At 41.5% G+C, this 14137-nt stretch overlaps 1 protein-coding gene across 1 annotated transcript in view; it reads left to right on the plus strand.

The window, feature by feature from the left end:
* The first annotated feature begins 726 nt into the window (after positions 1 to 726).
* The window catches only part of AMMECR1 (AMMECR nuclear protein 1), a 127332-nt gene continuing 113921 nt past the window's right edge, over positions 727 to 14137 (plus strand). Inside the window, exon 1 of the mRNA XM_012451738.3 lies at positions 727 to 1219. Coding sequence (XP_012307161.1) covers positions 750 to 1219 — 470 coding nt within the window. The 5' untranslated portion in view covers positions 727 to 749. The remainder of the gene's footprint in view (positions 1220 to 14137) is intronic.

Genomic DNA, 14137 nt, shown 5'->3' on the forward strand with positions numbered 1-14137 from the left:
TATTTGTCTATAAGGAAAGGAAAGAGTATTACTTTTTTTTTACCATAATCTCGGAAAACCTCTGGTGTGTGCTTAGGCTAGAATTAAAAACCTCAGCGTGGCCATTTCCCCGACTGCTTTGTACATACTTTACAGGGGCGGTCTCAGGTGTGGAGCTCCGGGCACCTGCTTGCTAACACCAACAGTTCAGAAACCCGTGTATTTGAGGCCGGGTGGCTCAAGTTCCACGTAACTGGGCTTAAGTACCATTAATACTACGTGCAGCGGGGGTCACTGAGCTGTGCTTTGGGACTTGGATGCTTACCTCGGACTTTCTCCTTTCTTCTCCCCTGCCCCCACTAGTTTCCCTTTCCTTTCTTCCTTCCCAGGCATGCCCACCTCCTCCCTTTGCTCCCACTCGCCACTGCCTGACTCTTGTTTCCTTCACCTTCCTTCCTAATCGGCTTCCTGTCTTCCATCCTCTGCCGGCCGCAGAGATTGAGATTGGGGCTGGGGCTGCAGCTCACAAGCGGCACGAGTCGGGCGGGACAGGCGTGAAGCGCCCAGACGCTAAAGCGCGGCGCGCGCGCCGAGGCGGGGGCGCGCGCGGGGCAGCCGCCTGTCTAGGCAGACGGGGCCGGGAGCGGCGCGCGCGCGCCCCGCCAGCCTCTGGCGCGCCCCCGGCGGCCGGGGCCTCAGCGTGCTCGCCCCCGCCGCCAGCTCGCCTCACTTATGGGTCGGAAACGCTGCGTGGGGGAGACTGTTCCAAGATGGCGGCGGGTTGCTGCGGGGTGAAGAAGCAGAAACTGTCCAGTTCGCCCCCCTCTGGCTCCGGTGGCGGTGGTGGCGCCTCCTCCTCCTCCCACTGCAGCGGAGAGAGCCAGTGCCGAGCTGGGGAGCTGGGACTAGGAGGCGCCGGTACGCGGCTCAACGGGCTGGGAGGTCTAACCGGAGGAGGTAGCGGCAGCGGCTGTACCCTCTCTCCCCCCGAGGGCTGCGGCGGCGGCGGGGGGATCGCCCTGTCGCCACCACCGAGCTGCGGAGTGGGGACCCTACTTTCTACTCCAGCCGCCGCCACCTCTTCCTCACCCTCCTCTTCGTCCGCCGCCCCGTCCTCATCGCCGGGCTCCCGGAAGATGGTGGTGTCAGCAGAGATGTGCTGCTTTTGCTTCGATGTGCTCTACTGTCACCTGTACGGATACCAGCAGCCCCGGACCCCCCGATTCACCAACGAGCCCTAGTGAGTACCGTGCCCTCTGCCGCCCTCTCCCTTGCGCTCGGGATGGGGCTTAGAGTTGAGGCAAAGTGCGAGTCCGCCTCCTGGCCGGCGGATGCCCCTGCCCTCTCGCTGCCCGGGTCCCCGGAGCCACTTAACTGAAGTAAGGGCACCCTCCGAGGCAGGCACCCCACATTTGGAGCAGGGTGCTGCTGGAAGGGATGGCCCCGGGGCTCCCAGAGGTGTTAACTTTCTCTTTGCAATAACTTCGAGGAGTTTTGACTCTTTCCTTATCTCCTTCACCACCCCCACCACCCCTCACCCTGCACGGGTTTTGGAGATCTGGGTTGTTACTCAAGGTGTTGACCTCTCCTCACTTTGGTTTCCATTACCCCAAGTGAAAGCCCCGGCAGTATTCCCGCCCTGCGTACCTTGCACGTGAAGAACTACTATCCCATTGCAGGGCGAAAAATAACAACTATGCAACTTCTGTTAGTGATGGAACTTAGCTCTGGAGCTTGTGAGAAGGTTACCCATCTTTTCCTCTGTATTTCCTTGTGCCCTGGGGAAGAGGGAGGTTTCTTAAAACAACGTTTTCCCTTACTACCTATCTTTATCCAAATACACCCATTAAAATGTGTTTCTCGTGTAACGAGCGCACTGCCGGCTTCCTCACATTTGAAGAGACCTTTTTTTTTTTCATTCCACCGTCTGGGTAATAGCTCATTCAAAGAGAGCTGTCCCCACAGAGCCACTGTCAGTTTGTACATTAAGCATGCATTCGCTTTTGTGTCGATTTCACTTTTTAAGAAATCCATGTTATACTCGACGATTTGAAAACAGTTAAATAGTAAATGTGTAGGAATTGTTATGGTTTCCTTTGGTTTTGTACCTCAAATTATTTTACCCTTCAAGTGTGTGGTTGAAAAATTTTTAAAAAGCACTGTTACAGCTAAAAGCCAGGTTAATTCTAATCCCTGTCCATTTGGATGTGTGGGAGATGGGGCATATGGTTTATTTTTAATGTGTAAACTGAGTGTAAACTGACTTTTTGAGTTAAATGCTAGACAGAATGTAAAGACCAAGAGAGGGCAGAATGAGAAAAAGTGCAATCGCTTTTATTTGAGTACTTAGCATCAACAAAAAAAATAATACAGAAAAATTTCAGTGAAACTCGTACTGAAAGACATCAGCCCCTTTTCCAGCTAAGACAAGTGCGCCTTGTCGCCATATCATAAATACCTGGATTGATGTTCTTTTAAAACTGCTCCTTTTCATTTGGTGAGATTAGAGGATTGGACTACTATTGGATAAGTATAAACACTTCTGCCTAGACTAAAATATTAAATTAATATGTAAAGTGGAAATTACAATAAAGTGTCCTGGAAATTGTGCATTTGTACTGTTTCTTTGGCTTTTATGCTTTAAATGTCTTTAATTTTGTATGACTCTTCTGTGGTCTGTGCATTTTCTTTTAGACTTGGTTAATCTTTGGGCATTGGTTCATGAGAAGTGCAAGAAAGAGCATCCAGGAGAACACTTTGTCAAATAAATATCTTTATACATTTCATAGTGTTAATTCTAGATGCTTAAATCCTAAGTCCACACCTTTATTTAGCCAATTAATTTTTTGGTTAAGAAGTAAAATTCATTTTGAAAAGACTGCCATGTAAAAAAATCTGCGAAATATTTATTAGTTTGAGTCACTTATTTGTGACTTTTCTGCCTTCTCTTGGATGTCTGTGATGTATTAAAGCTAGTCCTGGGATGATACTTAGGTTGGCTCTGCAAAGTCATGGGACTGCAAAAATTCACTCCTGTTTAGTTCTTGAGCTGTTACATGAGTTTGGCAAAGGCTGTTTTAGTATTCACGCTCCATTGCTCCAAAGCATATGAGAACACACTTTCAGGAGGTGCTATTTTCACACATTTTAAAGTGAGTTTGGGTTAACTCAATGACTATAACAAGAATTTTAAAAGGAAAGTGAGCTTGACCAGTTCATACAGAAAATGCTTTTGAAAATATCGTTTTAACAGTAGCCACTTTGCACACATATTATCTTCAAATACCCCAGCCCCTGGAGTTCTTTTTCATGGAATTAAACAGATGATAGGACACACTTTTGACCACTGTGGATATGTTGAAACAGTGGTGGAAGAATAATAACTATTATTATTTAGCAGACCTTGAATATATCATGTATTCTATAAAACAGCTAATTTAGAGTAGACACTGAACATGACCAAGTGGAGAATGAAAATTCACTTAAGTGGAAAGTGGACTGTCTTATTTCCATTTATCTTCAATTCATGTTTGAGGTGTACTGTGGGAAATTCAGGAAAACTTGTTGATTATGGGAGGGAAATAACTAAGCATTTAGCAGTGCCTTAGTAACTACCACACATTTGTCTTTCTGTTTTACATTTAACAGCATTGTGTACTTACTAGTATGGGTTTATCCTAAGTGCCATAAGACATAAATAGATATATTGCAATTTTTTCTCACAGTTATTATCATGTCATGAACAGTGTATTCCAGGTCCTGTCTCTGCCCACCAGAAGATGTGCTTTTGACAATTTTAACTTCGCATGTAAAAGCACACTCTTTTCATCTATCTCCATGACCTTTCTCTCAATGTCTGTAACTGGTGAAATCCTCATTTTCTGGGTTTAGAAGTTCTAGACCCATCAGTTAGTTATCCTTCCACTCTGAAAGGTTATTGGAAATTTCAAGTCATCTATGTGTTTCAGTATTGAGGGGATGTCAATATATGAACAGGCTATATAGATACAAATTCTTAACTGTTGCTGCTGTTTTTTGGGTAACTACCCAATTGCAGAGAGCATTGTACAGGCAGGTTTGTGCACAGAAATCTGGTTCAAGACATGAGGAAAACTTTACTACATTTTGCTATTCAAACTCAGAGCTCTTGGATTTATGTCAGCGAGCCCAGATAGCTATATTATAGGAACCTGTTTACTACTATAAAGGGATCCACTGTGCCGGGTGTTGAGCCAGTTAGACTCCAGAGCAGTCATTCTTAACCTTGGCTGCACATTGGAATCACTGGGAAGTTATTAAATTATGGATGCCTGAGTCCCAACCCCAGAGATTCTGACTTAATTGGTCTTGGATGGGGCCTGGGAATCAGGATTAGTAAAAGCTCCCCAGGTGAGTTTAATGTGCAGCCAAGGTGGCAAACCACTGGTTATATTCTACTGAATCTTTCTCTTGAGATTTGGATTAATTTGGTCTAGGGTAATGCCTTGGAATCTGTATTTTATGACCACCCTGGGTAATTTCAGTAAACAACTGATTTGAGTAGCTCTTGCATTGTAGTCTGCAGAAGACATCACCTTAGAAATCGTTACAAATGTAGGCTCTCAGGCCCTGCCTTAGACTTGTTAAATTCGAATCTGCATTTTAACAGGCTCCCCAGGTGATTCTTATGCACATTAAAGTTTAAGGAGGACTGGTTCCCAAACTTTGGAGTACATCATAATCTGTAGTGCTAGTTAAAACACAAATTGCTGGGCCCCATTCCCAGAGTTTCTGATTCAGTTGGTGTGGGGTGGGGCTGTGAATTTGCATTTCTAACAAGATCCCTGGTGATGCTGATGCTACAGTTCCCAGGGCCACATGTTGAGAACCACTGGGCTAGAGAGAAGTGAGGACCTGAATGAGTACTTCAGCGACTATAATGGAAAGGCAATTTTCAAGGCCATTTTTCAGTATAAAACTTCCTGCTTCTGTGTCATATGCTTTAGCATGTTCATTCTAACTTAGCACCGCGGAGATTGAGTGTTGCCAAGAGTCTGAGGTTCTTGGGATGGTTTTAGCTGAGGGGTGAGGGTGACTCTTCGAAACCCGTGGTATGATTTTAGGTCCTTTTTCTGAAATTGATAAATGTAAGAGATACATTTTAGGAGTTAAAAACATTACAAATATGATACCTTAAGGTCAATAGTATTGATTTTAATAAGTAAAGCCCCCTTTGTTCCCATAAAGATGCTCTTATGATTCTTTCACTAACGTATTGTGAAAAGATTTTAAAAGCTTTTATGTATGCTTTTGGTTGCTGGATTTCATTTTAAGACTTTCCCACTGTAACAAAAATATAAAAGGATTCTGCTAAGGCAATGGGACTGTTCAGTCTTGTATCTTTAATGCTGCTGCATGTCACGTTACTTGAACTTTTTATTTTAATCATCTTACCACCTTTGAAGTTAACATAATACTACATTTTGTATAGACCATAGCACATAGAAGATTCTTTATTGTTAAAATACATCAATAAGTGTGGTTTTAAATTGCAATGAATAAAATGTATTTTAAAAAAATCCACTCCCGAACATGCAGATTTTGAGACTCTGATGAGGTGTTTGAACAGTTAACTCTTTTTCGTCTTGCCACAGTAGTCAAGTTACTGTTTTTCAGTGTGCTTGGGAGGAATTGGGTTGTGTTGGGTAGGCACTTTCTTTCACCAGAACTGTAGCAATATTGCACTATCAAAAAGATGATTTGATAGTGCAGCTCAGGTTAAAGTGATATTAAATTTGCATTTTAAACATAAGTTTTTGTATTTTTATTATACGTTTTTTGATGAAGATTGACCAGAATAACCAGAAGATGTATCTGTCTGTTGCACATGATGCCACGAGGTCATGACAGATTCCTTATCCATACCAACATAATGGTACTGACTTGCATTCTTTTGTCAGAATGTATAGTTTTTCTTATAAAAGAAAAACAGTATCTGAAAAATGGTTGAGTCTTTTAAAGATGAAATATGGTTGTTTTTTAACAGTGTTGATTCCCATTAGAAGACAATCTGATGTTGTATCTTACTGATAGAAAAGAAGGCAGGCATGTCCCCAGTTGTCAGTTGTTCTGTAAAAGCCCTCAGTGACTGAGCTAGAAGGATGGAGAAATATAAATCACAAAATTGTTTTTATGTCCATGCATAAAGGTATATGTGGGACAAGGTATATTTAGTTAAAAAGACAATGCTTATTTTGCCTTCTCCCTCATATGGCCAAAGGGAGTGACAATTTAGCCCATAATTTTTCTTGCTTATGAATTATGTTTGTGCTGCATTCAGGTTTCAGTTAGCAGGTGGCAGCCAAGTAGGAATCTCTGCTGAAATCTCTCAGTCCAATGGGAAGAAAGACCACTACTGAAAAAGGGAAAAATGGTCTGTTACCCATGCATGAGTTGTTTTCCTAAGTATGTGTTTCTCAGGCACATGCTAATATTTGTGGTGGTGTCTTTTTAAAAACCGTATGCTTTTTGAAACTGAATTTGTGTTATAAACACTAAAACCTTTAGCTTCAGTGGATTATATTTTTGAAGTGAGTTGCATTTCCTATTTATAGACAATTTTACTTTTTGAGAATTTATGTGTAAAACACTAAAACTTGTGTAATGAGATTAGTCAGTTCCCAAGTTTTCCTGATTTCAATAGGCATTATTCTGTACTCTCGAAGTCACACATGCTTGCCTGTTATAAAGTAGTACAATAACCAGGGCTTTTACATTTAAATTTTGTTAAATAGTCTCTTTTTCAAACTTGTGTAATAATGTCTCTTTTTGATACTGTTCTGAATCAATTAAGCTAAGTGAGGACCAGCAGTAAAACCCAGCATCTGCCAAGAATGGACCCTCAATGTGTAAGCTGTCTTTCCACAATCAGTAATTGGGCAGTTGCTCACAAGACACTGGAGACAGTGTGGGAAACCAGTGCTTGTGTAGGTGGGAAGAGTAGATTCCCAACAGTAAACTTATTTAGAGTTTAGCTTCTGTAGTTAGTGTTGCTAAGAGCAAAAATGACCCACAGCTTATGTAGTATAAAGAAAAGAACCCGAAGGAAGAACTACAGTGTAATAGTATAGTTGGTTGGGTGGAGCATATTTTATGTTCGGTCCAACTATAAGTGGCATCTTTTGTATCAAGTGTGGGTGTATTTTCTACAGCTCTTAGTGTTTCATGCATTCATACTTGCTCAAAGTTAAAAATGTTAGTGTTGAATAGCTGAGTGGAAATTATATGTCATTGGAAAAAAGCCCTGTTTTTATAAAAAAGCATATACATTATCCTGAGTTCCATGGTTGAAAACCAAAAAAATAGAAGAAATAGTCCTATCCTCACAGAGCTTACAGTCCTGTTCAAGATATGATACCATTATCAAAGTTGCTTGAAATACTTAAAAAGCAATATATACATGATTGTAGATTAATAAAATAGACATAAAATACATATGCATGGAAATGACATGGAATAAAGGAGTGGTCAGGGAGAAGGCTATAGGGAAGGAATAACTGGAACTAAGTTTTTAAATGGAGGAGGTACAGAAATTATTGGTAGAGTCTGTTTGACCAGTAAATCTTGAAGTCTTACTAAGTTGTTCTTAAACCCATTGCTGTCACCACCACACCCCTTGCCACAGTACTTGGGGATTCCCAGCAGCTGTCTTTAGTCAGCAACTTGCACTCTCAGCATTCTTCATACCACTCCCCTTGTTCTGGTCTCTAAGATCATAAAACTTAAAGAAAATTAAAAGTAGCCTTCGTGTTGAGAATCCTCTGGGGAGGCTGGATAAGAGATCTTGCATCTGCTTATATAGTTTCTTGTATTAGGAAGAGAACAGGATTTGTAGAAGAGTCCTCTAGAGTATAGATGAATTGGGAGAAGAGTCTCAGGATAGGGGAGACTAGGCTTAAGGTTATGAGGGCAGTAGGAAAACTGGCATTGGGAAGTGAAAAAGCCACCCCAGGGGCAGAGTTTGCGAATATAGGAATGTTGCAAAATTAAGAATTGGAAGAAGTTATCAGCATATGCAAGGGCTTGTACTCTAGGGCCAGGTTTTGTGTAGGAGTGGAAAGATTGTAGCTCACCTGTTTTTGGCTTCCATCATTGCCTCTTCTTTTCTTGGCTCTGTGCCTAGCTATTCTTGTGCTCAGGAAAAGTTTGTTAAACAGCTCTGTTGGAATGGCTATGAAATTTGATCACACATATAAGAACTCTCCTCCCCTTTTCCTCTTCACCTATTCCCAACTGTATCTAATTTGGGAGAAAGGATGAGAAGACACATTGGTTTATAGAATTTGTATCAAATATAAAGGTAGCTGGAATAGTTTTTAGATGAGGACCTGTGATTAGGTGACTACACAAGCATAGAGAGGCATTGCAGGAAAACAAAACAAAACAAAACAAAACAAAACAAAAAACATTCTGTTTGCTTGGCAGAAGTGAAAAAAGAGAGGCTTTGAACATAATTCAGAGTTCATAAGCCTGAGGAACCGTGAGGATGGTGGTGCCATTAAAAAAAATTCAGGGAATATAGGAAGAAACAAATGGTTGGGCAGATGAAGTCACATTTCTTACTATGTGTAGTTCCAAGTGTTGGCGGTTATAAAATGTTATTTCTTTTTGAATTAGCAGAACTACAGAGAAGCAACAGAGCTATTGTGATGTTTTGGTTGGTCCTTTGGGATCACTCCCCCACTTTGTGACTTTGAACTGCTCAGATAAGTTGATATCAATGATAGTTTTCAGATTTGTACTGCTAGTAAAAGTACCTGGCAGAATGTTGGGTTTCTTTAAAGTAGGTTTTTACATTTTCTCAGTCTTCAGGCTTATCAATTTGTAAAGCAGGCAGTGATCCTTACGTTTTCTTATATGTATATCATAGCACAGTCTTGAGCAAAATAAAGCCTTGTGGCAGACCATCGGGGAACTCATGGTTTTAGAACTTAAAGGAAATTTTTGAAGGACTAGAAGTGCCTTTTGGTACAGGATTCTAGGTTGTGTGTCCTCAAGCTTAGAAAGTAAAATAGACTGAATCAAGCTGGATCTGTTTTGCAGCTTTGTTCAGTGATGAAGGATGGATGTTATGAACTGATGGGATCAGCAATATTGCTTTAGGATCTTTGCGATCTTCAGTGGATGGGCAAAAGTGAAAAGTTCTGCTTGAGTACAGGCCTACTAATATTAATTTTTTTCAATAAGGTCTGTGATAGTCTTGATGATTCTTGCCTTTCCCTATGTGTTTCATTTTACAGATAATCCACATTGTGACCCCAAGCCACATGCAGTCCTGGGAGAGCACAGTTGACTGTATTATGCAATATCCTGCCAGAAGATGCTGACCAGTTCTCTAGTAATGGAAAGTAGTGAGATTGAATTAACAGCCTATATAGTTCACCTTGCCATTCCATATACTTTCACTGTGATTTGTAAGGATATTACATACAACTTTAGTAATATATTTTCTATTGAGATCTAGGATTGCTGCAAGGTGGTGACATTAGATTATCTGCTTTGCTTTAGGTGTTAGTGGATCTTTGAGTCATTTTTATGGGAGGGAATCTGACAAAAATTGGTTTTGATGCTGTTAGCCTAGGGGTCCCACAGCACTGTATCTGCCTCAAAGAAATTCTTATGTGCTAGTTACATTAGTGTGTTTCTTTTCTGTGACATTGTTATTGCTTATAGTAGCCTAGCAACCACACGGTTAGGTTTAGGTGGTTTGGGGTGCAAATAAGTTATATAGCTGGTAAAACTTGGGCAGCAGTACATAATTCATTGTAGCAAGGCAAACACTTTGTGTATGCTGATTTTGAACAACACTAAAGTGTTTAGATTGATGGGTGCTTTTTACATCCTTTTTTATAAGGTAATTAGAAGATGGCATTGGTGATTTATTCACTAAAGAAGAATCTCATGAAGTCTTGGCCTTTCTTCCATGAGTAGGTGTTCTCAACATACTTCACGAGTTTTCCCATGATAATGACAAAAGCAAATTAAAAAACAAACTTGTCACAGCTTCTTTTGCATTAAAACAAAACAAGTCAATAAAAAATTTGCGGGCCGGGCGCGATGGCTCACACCTGTAATCCCACCACTTTGGGAGGCCGAGGCAGGTGGATCACGAGGTCAAGAGATCGAGACCATCCTGGTCAACATGGTGAAACCCCGTCTCTACTAAAATACAAAAAATTAGCTGGGCACGGTGGTGCGTGCCTGTAATCCCAGCTACTCAGGAGGCTGAGGCAGGAAGAATTGCCTGAACCCAGGAGGCGGAGGTTGTGGTGAGCCGAGATCGCGCCATTGCACTCCAGCCTGGGTAACAGGAGCGAAACTCCGTCTCAAAAAAAAAAAAAAAAAAAAAATTTTGCCACTAGCTTGGCTGGGTACTTGATTTTGTGGAACAGCTCTTCGATATTAGGTAGGTACTGAGGAAGTCAGTAGTTAAAATTTTTTGTTGAGTTCACAGATCCATCTACCTCACACTTCTGCTTGTCCACTCAAAAAACCCTCACAAGAACAAAAAGGGATGATATACTATTTCTCTGACGCTAATTAGGTGGGTGATGTGTGGTTTGTGGTATACTTTACTCCACAAACTCCTCCAACTCTTAACCTGTCTGGGAAGTTGTTTTGTGGGACTTGACTCTCCCACATTGTAGGCATTGGCTTTGTGGAGAAAGAGAGTCACCTGGGGCTTGAGGCAGGGACAGAGGGCATACGGGAATAGGGGAGGGAGTAAAATGAATTGTATTCAAGTGAGGTAAAGCATGGATTCAGGGCAGAAAAGGGAGATTGAGTACCTGATCTGGAGCAGGAGTGCTCCAAAGGACATGTTTTACATTATAAAAACTTAGATATCCCTCCTTTAGGATAAATGGCTACAACATTCTTGTTAAAAAAATAATTCTTCTGGCCTAGTGCCGTGGCTCATGCCTGTAATTCCAGCACTTTGAGAGGCCAAGGCAGGAGAATCGCTTGAGCCCAGTAGTTCCAGACCAGCCTGGACAACATAGTGAGACCCTATTTCTACAAATTATATATTTTTAAAACTTGGCATAATGGCACGCACCTGTAGTCCCAGCTACTTGGGAGGCTGAGGTGGGAGGATTGCTTGAACCCAGGAGGTTGAGGCTGCAGTGAGCCGTGATTGCACCACTGAACTCCAGCCTGGATAACAGAATGAAACCCTGTCTCAAAGAAAAAAAAAAAAAAAAAAAAGAAAGCTCCTAGCAGAAACAAATGCTTATCATGAAGTTTCATAATATAAGGACCTGCTATGTGTCCTTTTAATGCTTCTAAGAGACCACATTGAAAACCGTTTGTACAATGTTTTCAGAATGAGGCCTCTACATAACTTTGGAAGCTGTCAGACAAGTAGCTTTACCCAAAAGAGCACAAACGTAGCCACTCTCCTGTAATTATCCTTACTTTTTTTAGGCCTGATAGCCTCTACTTAGATGTGTGAAGTTTGTTTCATATAGTTTGCTCTCAGTTATTCTCTATACCAAAGATTATAGAACAGACCCTACTAAAGGATAGACCCAGGTATAATTTCTTACTGGCTGCAGAATACAGTCATACAAAGGTACATACTTATCTCTTCTGTACCTTGTCTTAGAAACACCTACTATGGTCAATTTAATTTGCAAATTACATTCTCACAGATAACTGGAGTGTCAGCCAGTTTTTGTTTATCAGTTTATCTTTAATCATATATATGTAGGCTGATTTTAGTTTATTTTACTTTTTTTTTTTTTTGAGATGGAGTCTTGCTCTGTTGCTCGGGCTGGAGTGCAATGGTGTGATCTTAGCTGACTGCAGCTTCTGCCTCCCAGTTCAAGTGATTCTCCTGCCTCAGCCCCCCAAGTAGCTGGGATTACAGGCACCTGCCATCATGCCTGGCTAATTTTTGTATTTTTGTAGAGATGGGGTTGCATCATGTTGGCCAGGCTGGTCTTGAACACCTGACCTCAGGTGATTTGCCTGCCTCGGCCTCCCAAAGTGCTGGGATTACAGGCATGAGCCACCACGTCCGGCCGCTTATTTTTTATTGTGGTAAAAAACACGAGATTTTACTCTCTTCTAAATGTTTAAGTGTATAGTAATGTTAACTATAAGCACTATGCTTAGCTTGTTTTTTTGTTTTTTTTTTTTTTTTTGAGATGGAGTTTCGCTCTTGTTACCCAGGCTGGAGTGCAATGGCACGATCTCGGCTCACCGCAACCTCCGCCTCCTGGGTTCAGGCAATTCTCCTGCCTCAGCCTCCTGAGTAGCTGGGATTACAGGCACACGCCACCATGCCCAGCTAATTTTTTGTATTAGTAGAGACGGGGTTTCACCATGTTGACCAGGATGGTCTCGATCTCTTGACCTCGTGATCCACCCGCCTCGGCCTCCCAAAGTGCTGGGATTACAGGCTTGAGCCACCGCGCCCGGCCGCTTAGCTTGTTTTTTAAAGGCACATAATAGTGACTCTACTTAAAACAACTCATTTATTATAGGAATTTTGGAAATCCTTCACAAATTAATCTTATACATGTATTAGAGGTGCACAAATCCTTTTTACAAGAGAGCCTAATTTGAGGTATTGATTTTTCCAAACCTATTGATGATTATGAGTAAACTAGAGTAAAGGCATTAAAGTTAGAAGTAACCTTTTTTTTTTTGAGATGGAGTCTTGCTCTGTCACCCAGGCTGGAGTGCAGTGGCGCGATCTCAGCTCACTGCCACTTTCGCCTCCCAGGTTCAAGCAATTAATTCTCCTGCCTCAGCATCCCAAGTTGCTGGGATTATAGGCATGTGCCATCATGCCCAGCTGATTTTTTTTTTTTTTTTTTTTTTTTTGTAAGTAGAGACGGGTTTCACCACGTTGGCCAGGCTAGTCACAAACTCCTGATCTTAGGTGATCCACCTGCCTTGGCCTCCCAAAGTACTGGGATTACAGGCGTGAGCCACCGCACCCCGCCTGTTCACCCACTTTTAAAGGTGGAAGTGTTAAAGCATTTAAGGAGAACATCAATTTTGACAGTTTCTAAAGAATGTTTCTGAGGAAATGTGTTTTCTAGAGAGATGGAAAATTGGAAGATAAGTTGCATAATGGGATATTATAAGTAAGGCCTTTAAGTCTATATGTGTATATATAAACCACTTCGGGTAAGCACTTCTTGAAATTGCTTCTTATAGTATACACACTTGTTTCTAATAAAAGACTCACGTCTAAATGTGGCAGTGGCATCTGTGAAATGACAGATATGGTCAGGTTGCAGGTCTTGAATGTTGTTTGTTTGGCCTGTTTTCTATATAACCAGTATGAGGCTCTGTATCATTAGCTAGGGTGTAGACATTTTTAAAATAATATCACTGAATTGTAATGCATCAATTTGGGTTTTGGAGCAGTATCTAACTTGTTCCATTTAGAGATGGCTTTGCAGTTCTAAACAAAAAAGTAGAATTTTTACTATGATTATCCCTTTGTTTACAGACTTTTAAAATGAATATTTGTTCAAGCCTTTAGCCTTTTTTTGCCAGTATTGTCTTAAGACTGTGGTTGACATCAATACCTATCTCTTAGTCTAAGCAAGTACTGCACTTAATATTATGACTAGTTCTAATATTTCATTTCAGTAAGTAATACAACTGTTATGGGTAGAATACTGCACTAGACCCTTTTATGGGTATGGGTGAGAAGTCTATAAAATAGGCATAAACCATGCTTCATGTCTTTAAAAAGCTTGCAGTCATATTGAAAAGACAAGATTCAGTGCACTTGCCATTGTTCCATCTGTGAGCTGCACCCTTCTATAGAAGTAAATTGTCTTGCTGAGGAAATTTATATTCGATTGCTGCTACTTTTGCAACATTGAAAATTCTACTTCTTAACAATCTTGGTGGCCCATACTGGGACCCCATTCCCCTCTCAGGGCGGTCTCTGGTTCTCTCCCATGATGAGGGGTGTCCCCCACTGCCTCCTTGCAGCGGCCTCATGAGTGAAAAGTCAGGACTGACCTGGTGTGAGGAATAAGCCCATACTCTCAGCAATGCGGAAACTGGCTAGTGACCTAAGGTAAAGGATCCTCACATACTGCGGTGACCATGCAGATCTGTGCACAGATCAAGGAAGTAAATGCCCAGG

The sequence above is a fragment of the Aotus nancymaae genome, unplaced genomic scaffold (assembly GCF_030222135.1).
Source record: "Aotus nancymaae isolate 86718 unplaced genomic scaffold, 86718_ANA_hifiasm-v0.15.2.pri h1tg000004l, whole genome shotgun sequence".
NCBI classification, from domain to species: domain Eukaryota; kingdom Metazoa; phylum Chordata; class Mammalia; order Primates; family Aotidae; genus Aotus; species Aotus nancymaae.